At 32.0% G+C, this 8,865-nt stretch overlaps 1 protein-coding gene across 1 annotated transcript; it reads right to left on the bottom strand.

Annotated features, from left to right (window-relative positions):
* Positions 1-4,006: 4,006 nt before the first annotated feature.
* On the bottom strand, positions 4,007-6,204 carry LOC116001786 (protein ODORANT1-like). The gene is made up of 2 exons (XM_031241728.1): positions 5,767-6,204; positions 4,007-5,189 (listed from the first exon to the last, which is right to left on the bottom strand). Exons 1-2 carry the CDS (start codon positions 6,027-6,029, stop codon positions 4,568-4,570), a joined length of 885 nt encoding a protein of 294 aa, XP_031097588.1. The 5' UTR covers positions 6,030-6,204; the 3' UTR covers positions 4,007-4,567.
* Positions 6,205-8,865: the final 2,661 nt, after the last annotated feature.

Here is an 8,865-nt window from a genome sequence, read left to right on the forward strand (position 1 = left end):
GTTTTTTTATTATTATATAAAGGAAAAAATCAAACCATATTAGCCAGTCAATTTTTGGAAATATGCCGAATTTGTAATTTATGATTAATTAACGTGCCATCCTACATATCAGTTAAATTTTAAAATTTTTTCACTATAGATGCTATGTCATTATTTATTTATTAAATAAAATATTTTTTCTCAAAATTTTATTTTTATTCCTTTCTTGCTTACCTTCACATTCATACCAACAATTTCTGTCAAACTAACTTACAACACGTTTGGTTCACGGAATAAATTTGAAGGGAGTAGAAATGCTTTTCCACTGAAAATGGAATATGTATGGAATAGAACAGGAATTTTATAATATTGTTTGGTTCGCTGAATAAATAAATTTTAAGAATTGTATTCTAGTGTTTGGTTAGTTAAAGGAATTAGAATGGAATAAGTTTTAAAGACATAAATACCATTATACAAAATTAGAATAATAATAATAATAATAATAATAATAATAATAATAATAATAATAATAATGATTATGATGTACCGAATAACAATAGTTATTATTATTATTATTATTATTATTATTATTATTATTATTATTATTATTATAAAAATACATATTTATATTAAAAATTATTAATTAAGGAGAACTCAGATATAAACAAATATACATGTGTGTATGTATGCATAATAATAACAATTAAATTATTATTATTATTATTTGTGTGCGCGCGCGTTTGTGTGTGTATGTGTGCGCGCGGGTGCATATAATTTATTTAAATATGTATTTATTGATAGATAAAATTTATAATTAATTAAATATATACATTTATATATTACATTATATTTATTAAATATAAATATTAAAAAATGTGCAAAGGGCATTTTTGGTATTTGTAATATAAAAGCTATTCCCAAGAGTATGGGAATAGCTAATACCAAAGCCCCTCTATAAATGGCTATTACCTTTGCAAAGGTAATAGCTCATTCCTATGAATGTTATTCCCATGACAAAATGAATAATACAAACAATTGAATAGGTCATTCCAATGAATGTTACGTTATTCCATTCTTGACCTATTTCTTGAACCAAAGTTACCAAACATACCATTAATCTCTGATTGATCGTCTCTTACTGGAGTCTCTTAGAACACTCTTAATAGATGAAATAGCTTTGTATCTCATAGCAATGCTAAGAGATGAAACATTTCATAATGTATTATTTTGGTTTGATTACACTTTTTTTCTTGAAAATATCATTTTATTAAAAAGAAATTTTTTTTAATGAGTTTTCATAGATATCTTCGCTTCAAACATCATTACATCAACTATGTTGACCAAGAAGGGAGAAAAGGTGACATGGAAAATAAAATTTTCTAAAAAATATTTTAAAGATTGTAAAAGAAATAAAAAAAGAAATAAAAAGTGCCATATATAAACGAGTGGTATGCAATTAAATTGGAGAAACTGTCATTTTCGGGCGGATTGTATGATTTTTACTTATTTAAGAAGTTAATTGTATTTTTAAAAAAATTAATTTAGTATCTTATTTGTATTGTTGTGTAGTACTTAATTCAGTGGTCTATTTAATCATTGTTCTTATAAAAATCACCAAGTGATCAACTGCCTCTTGTGATGAGTTATATATACTGTCTCGAATGAAGGCAAAATAAAATTTGACTACATTAATTTGATTTTGTGGAATGTGGCGGTAAAAATAAATAAATAAATTTTTAAAAAAAACATTAAGGTGATGGATGTTAAACAAATCCCTACAAAATATTATAAAAATATATATTATATTATAAGTTATAACACTACATAAGATACTTGCTCATAGTCAAAGAAAAGATCGTGATGTATCAAACATTCAAAAGTAGTTGCATTTCTTTTATCAAAGGTTACTTAAAGCATATATATTTTTGAGTCACGATGGAATGAAACCCGCCATCACTACTTGAGAGTGTGAATTCCGCTTTATGACCTTAGTCAGCAAAAGACTACAAGGAGGTAAATTAATTTAGGTTGCACATAGCTAACTAACTCAAACCAAGAACACTAATAGGTTGCTCCCGCTGAGAGTCAAATTTGTCATATTGTAGTTATCAAGGAAATCGACTAACCAACTTGTTTGGGGTAGCCTCCTTAAAACGTTAATTCTACCATTAGTTAAACACTCGTATTTAATAAATAAATAAATAAATAAATAAATAAACAATTAGAGAGTGTTTGACAACCATGAAAGTTTGAATTTTTCTAAGAATTTAAAAAGTGAATTTTATTCTCACATTTAGTGAAGTCTTTGATTTTGAAAAATTTGGGTCAACAAGGAATCAAATTCTTTAAAATGAAGGAAAATAAATCTGGCCAATGGGTGTGTACACATCAAATTTAGATTATTGTTATTGTTGTTGTTGTTATTACTACTACTCTAATACTATTACTACGCATGGACTTTTTAGTCTTTATACTACATATTTTATTTCAACTCCTATATATACCAAACATTAGAATTGAAGTTCCTAGTAATTATATACCCATAAACCGAACAATGAATTCATATTTTATTCTTTTCCCATGAAATTGTAATTCTTTTTCTTCCAGTTCCAGTCTTTATATCAAATGTCTGTAAATGAAAATTTAAAGATAAAAATTGAAAGGTTAAATTAAACACAACACTTTGCGAGTGGACGTAAAAGCAATAAATTAGTAAATTACAAGTAATCTAGTGCACGATGAACGTGTAAAAATGGGCATTAAAATTCAACGATATGATTAGAGTATCATAGTGACGATAATTATGGTCACTATTCGTTTACTATTTATCTACCATCATTATAAGTTGCACTAGTTTCATTTCATCATGTCGGGCTGAATCTAGCAACTCCACTGTGCTCAATTCCTTAATGATAACATCACCGAACTTTCTGATTTTCTTTAGTGCAAATAAAAAATTGCACAAGAAATTTGAATTATATTTATGTGTATATATCAGACAAATTATTATGTGGATCATGACCTACACAGTACTATATCATAACAAAAAGTATATTTTATAATATACTAAAATTACATTATTCGTGTACTAAATGTACATTATACAAAATAATGTACTTTCTCTGAAAACAATTTACATTTATAATATATTAAAAGTACATTATTTTCGTACTGAATATAATGTATTTGGTAATATGCTCCACACAATAATGATTGTACAATAACACTCTTGGGCTTAATTAGTTTTTGTTTATTAAGAAATATAGTACTCCGTACTATAGAAGTAGTCACAAAAAAAAAAAAATGAAAAAGAAAAAGAGAGAGAAAAACGAATAAGAATAATAGTCAAATTTATCACACTCCATAATACTATGACTGTATATGAACTTCTGAAGCAATTATATGGGCTAATTAACTAAGATTTTCCCAACTAAGCACACTATATGTGCTTATACGTTGTCGGACGAAAAAATTTACTCCTTTTTTGTTTAATATTGTTGTATATACATTATACACTTTCATCATTAAAAGTGAGATATATTATCACTTTTTCTTTTGAAAAATCTTAACTAAGTTAGTTTGCCAGCTTGATAATCATAATGTCCTAAATTTGATTTTCAATAGGAGTTGTCTATTAGCTTTCTCGGTTAGAATCGATTTGAGAAAACTAACTCTTTTAAAGTTTATATAGTAATCCAAGCTTAATATTATAAAAAAAGATTTGTAAATAACTTTAATCAAATATCATTAACCGAATCAAACATATAAAATGGAACATAATTCTTTTTTTTTGTTCCGCACAAAGGAAACAAGTCAATAAATAAATTATAAATATGTACGCCATTCCAAGCTAATAATTAAGGTTAGCAAAGGGATGCAATTGTAAATCATTTAGATAAGCAGGTAAGAGAATAATGGTTACCCGTCATCCAATTTACACATTTATTGACTTCTTTATAAATATGACTAATTGAGCAAATCCATTCTCTATTAAGAAGATCGCGAATATCATCAATAAGTAATTTGATGCACATAGAAAAGAAATATGTTTATTTATTGATATCAACAACAAGATCAAGTTCATCACATCATATATATTTCACATATAACATAAGAAAAAAGGGAATTTTTTTCTTTTTCTTTCTTTTCACATCTATACACATGGCCACTCCTATTACTTTGCCTCAAAGTGCTTGTCCCCATCCTTGGCATATAGGAGTAGTACAACCTACATATTTCTTGTTTCTTGATTTTGGTATGGCTCAGCTCTCTAATTTGGTTGGTTGGTTGGTCCAAAACCACAAAAGTGGGCAATGTTTTTTCACTTGGCCTGGCATGGACACTTCACGAATATTCTACCCATCCACACTACATTATCTCAAAATCTACCTTAACTTCATCACCCAGGTCTCATGATACCTTTGTATAACATGACCACTAAGTATGTTGTATGTAGTAGAGCAATTAAAATCCTCGTCGTCATCGATTACTTTCCCTCTACTACCTACCTACCTACTTTTTCTTGAACCATAATTTACTATCTCGATCTCCTCAGTGAAATTAAAATTAATTATGGTAACTAATTAAGTTACTTGTTGTGGTCATTCCCAGAGTCTACCGTGTCGAAAATGTGCATTTCTGGGTCGTTGAGGCAGTCGAATCCGAAATCCTGGATCCCAAAGTCCTGGCAGTTAAATAGCCACCCGAAGTTGTCGTCCAACAACGTTGGCATGCTCAGATCATGGTTTTCGTCGAAGATTAATGGCGGCTGGTTGTCGGACAGTGGTAGGTCCCACTGCGCCGCATCTGCCATGGGAGCATGGTTTTCCAGCAGGGAGCTGAGCAGTGGGTCGTCGTCTTCGCCGCCGCCCACGGCGTCTAGGACGACCACCACCTCTGTGGTGGTGGTGGCGGTGGAAGAGGAGGAGTTTTCAGTGGGTGAGCATGAAGAGCTTTGCTCTTCTGAGGTGGTTACTTGAGTTGTACTCTGGGGTACAACTTGTACCTGCTGCTGACCATTTTTTTGGTCTGATTCTGGCAAAGTTGAGGATTGGTCATCACTTGTTGGCTTTGTTTCTTCCTTGTTGAGAGGTTCATGTGTAACTGGATTAATCCCCATTTTCAAAAGCTTCTTCTTAATATGAGTGTTCCAATGATTCTTGATCTCATTATCAGTCCTTCCTGGCAATCTTGAAGCAATCTTGGACCATCTGATAGATCAAAATCAAACATACATTATATTACACTCAAAAAATATTAATTTTCATATATAAATTAAAAACTAGAAATATATAATACTTCAGGTTGAAGCCCAAGCAAGTGATATATTAATTAATAATGTATATATTTTGCTGGTTACTAGTCCTGGAAGCATGCATATATGTATGTACGAAAAGTAAGATTAAACATCAGTGTGCAACAAGCCTCTTTTCACCAACCCTGAATCATATTAATAATGAAATTGTCATCATCTAAAAGGGATTTAAAGTCTACACTAATCAATAAAGACAAAGAAAAGACAATTAATAATTCAATCTTGGCTAGCAGTCCTTTTTGAATAATACATATCATATTTGGGTCCATTAGAGGAACAACTAGTTGCTTGCATGCAATCTATATATATATGAACAAAATATTATTCGATAAAAAATTTTATATTTCATTTACTCCAACAAACTAAGGATAAACGACATGCTGAAATATATGTATAGCCCTGATTGATCAAGATACAGGTGTCGAATTTTGTTATATCGAATACTACCAGCACTAAAAGCAATGGTATCTGACCTGTTACCAAGATGAGCATGGAGGTCAATGACCAACTGCTCCTCAGCATCACTTAGGAGTCCTCTCTTCAAGTCAGGGCGGAGGTAATTGGTCCAGCGGAGGCGGCAGCTCTTGCCGCAACGGCGGAGGCCGGCGAGCTTGGGCACGGCGCGCCAGCAACATTGGCCATTGGTGAGGATGAAGCTGATGAGCTTCTTGTCTTCCTCGGCAGTCCATGGCCCTTTCTTCACTCCGAGTTTGTCACAACAAGGTTGTCGTCCCATGATAGCTTAGCTTAGACTCCGGGTGGGTTAAGTTTTTTTGGTCTCTCCCAAGAAAAAGTTTTGTGTGGTAGAGAGCTCAATATTTGTTGTTGCTTACTAAAATTCTGAAGTCGCTTGCCCCTACCCACCTTTATATACCAATCCTCACCAACTCTTTGTTGTCAATTAGGTTGTGTACGTGACCTCACTGCAATTTTTGTTTAGTATGCACATATATATAATATCGGAAATATATGTATATAGTGTTGGCCACACCACAAAAGCTGGCATTACACATATGTATGTTTATAAGGTGAGAGATTGTAAAATTCTATGGCCCACCATTGGGTTTGTGAAAGCTACACTTGAACTACAGCTCTTGTTCTAGCTTGTGATATCAACTCCACAATATAGGATGTGTTATTTGATCAATGATGGGTGACCGGCCGCAAGAGGGAACCCATTTTCCTTTTAATTCTTTTTTTCTTTCTTAAAGTTACGTTGTTTGGTGACCGCCATAAGAAACTTTTTTTCTTTTTTTGTTACCTTTATCTCTTTTTACACAATAAATTCAGACCAATCTCATAATGGTGTGACTACTGAATATCGTACTTAAAAATATAACCTTCTCCTTGTACATTTATTTTCTATAAAGATAAATATCATGTCCGTGATTAGTTCTTTTTATATTTGTAGTTATACTAATACCTCCTTCAAACTATTACGGTGTAGTTATAGAGGGGGGAATTAGGAGGGAAAGCATTGTAATTCGGTGAAATTGCAATTCAATGAATAAAGTAGAAATTGAAATTACAGTGTTTGGTATGCAGAAATAGGAGTACAGGGAATTGAAAGGTAAGAAGCGACAAAATGACAAAAATGCCCTTATGTTGTGGTAGATGTTGTAGTAGTAGTAATAATAATAATAATAATAATAATAATAATAAAATAATAACAATAAGTATAATAATAATAATTCATTCAAATAATAATAATAATAATAATAATAATAATAATAATAATAATAATAATAATAATAATTCTTTCAAATTTAAAAAAAAAAAAAAAAGACACAAGGTATGGGAAGATGGGTAAAATTGTCTTTACACCAACAAATTACCCCTTCTCTCCGCCGAATTGCAATTCATGGGGGGTACCCCATGAATTGCAATTCATCATTTAGAGGGAATTGCAATTTCATTCACTCAAACCAAACACTGTAGTTTGGGAATTCACTGAATTACAATTCCCCCCAAACTACATCCAACCAAACAGGCCATTAGCTCTTGATGAGTTGGTTTATTAGTAAGTTAATAACCAATATAATTCTCTATTGTAGTAGTTTTACTCAAATTAGTTATAAATAAGTTTTTGTACTCAATTTAGTAATTGACTTTGATAGTTCTACACAATTTAGTCATTCGTTAGAAATTCTGTTAGTTGACTATTAGAAATAGGGTCCTAATAGTAATTTCTCATCCTTCATCCCATTTGGGATGATTCCTTCTTCTCCCCCTTATTAAGGTCTACGCAGAAATGCAAATATTCCTATCAAAATCAACTTCAACCATAAATAAATACAGAGTAAATAAATATTTGAGTACGAAGATTTACATTTATGTGTGGATCTTAATAAGGGGAAGAAGAAAGAATCATCCCAAATGGGGTGAAGGATGAGAAACTACCATTACGACCCTATTTCTAAGTTCTAACCGTCCACTAATAGAATTTTTGACAAAGGACTAAATTGTATAAAACCATCAAAGTAGAGAACTAAATTGAGCACAAAAAATTATTTAAGACTAAATTGAATAAAATCACTATAGTCGAGGATTATATTGAGGATTAACTCGTCTATTACTTATTGGTTGATTCAAACCAATTCGACTCTTACTTTTAACCCCGAGTTGAGTTAACCAATCAGATTTTTTACTTCTTCTAGTCTGTATAAAAATCGTAGGGGTAAAAATTAGGGCTATGGATAGACGGTGCCCCCCAAAATTTAGTTTACAAAAGAGAAATTGAAAACTAAAAAGGGATAAAAACAAACCCCTACAAATGTTTCACAACTTATAACCTGTCCACAAATTTTAACTTCTATAATGACTATGATTTTTTTAATAAGAATGTGGATCAAAGTTGGTGCTATATGGATACTTTTTATATAAGGTGCAATCATATATAGTATACCTAAGTTGTATTAAGTATCATAATGACAAATGTTAAAAGTATTCAGTACAATTCAAATATGGTACATGATCGTTGTACCTAGTACAAAAGATATTAGTAGCGACAGTGTGGAGTTTCGAATCCACTAAGAACTTAAGGGAGTCATTGAGAGACGACCTTGACTGATCAGAGGAGATTAAAACCCCTTGTACGCAGAATATACAAGTAGAGGTGGTCGGAAACTTGTAACTGACGGGGAGACTCACGATTTACCTTCTCCAGTGACTCTTGAGTAGGGGCTCTGGGAGCTTACGATTAGTTTAACGCAAGTCGGGATGTCTAATATAATGCATCTTAAAACAAAAAAAAAATATAATTAAGATGTAATTAAGATGTATTACCAAGGGGTATCAAACCCATGGCCTCCACAGCACAACACACACCCCAACCCACCAAACTATTACTCATCTTGTATATTGGAGGGCAGGACCTCTAGTTATGCATCCGAAGTGCGCTGGAAGCAAAATAGTGGGGGGGACACATGTGTGGCAAGGGATGGAAATTTACCCCGGACCCCGGGACTGTGGAAGGGAAAAATTTTCGGGGAACGAGGACAGGGATGAAGAATGTATGTAATTCCCCGTCGGGGAAGGGGTTCCCCGCCCCGCCCCGTCCTGTCCTCGAATAA

This window comes from Ipomoea triloba, chromosome 13 (assembly GCF_003576645.1).
Source record: "Ipomoea triloba cultivar NCNSP0323 chromosome 13, ASM357664v1".
Classification (NCBI taxonomy): Eukaryota; Viridiplantae; Streptophyta; class Magnoliopsida; order Solanales; family Convolvulaceae; genus Ipomoea; species Ipomoea triloba.

Coding starts and splice junctions, on each gene's coding strand:
- LOC116001786 (XM_031241728.1), bottom strand. CDS start 6,029: ATGGGACGACAACCTTGTTGTGACAAACTCGGAGTGAAGAAAGGGCCA. Junction 5,190..5,766: donor CATGCTCATCTTGGTAACAG/GTCAGATACCAT, acceptor TTGATCTATCAG/ATGGTCCAAGATTGCTTCAA.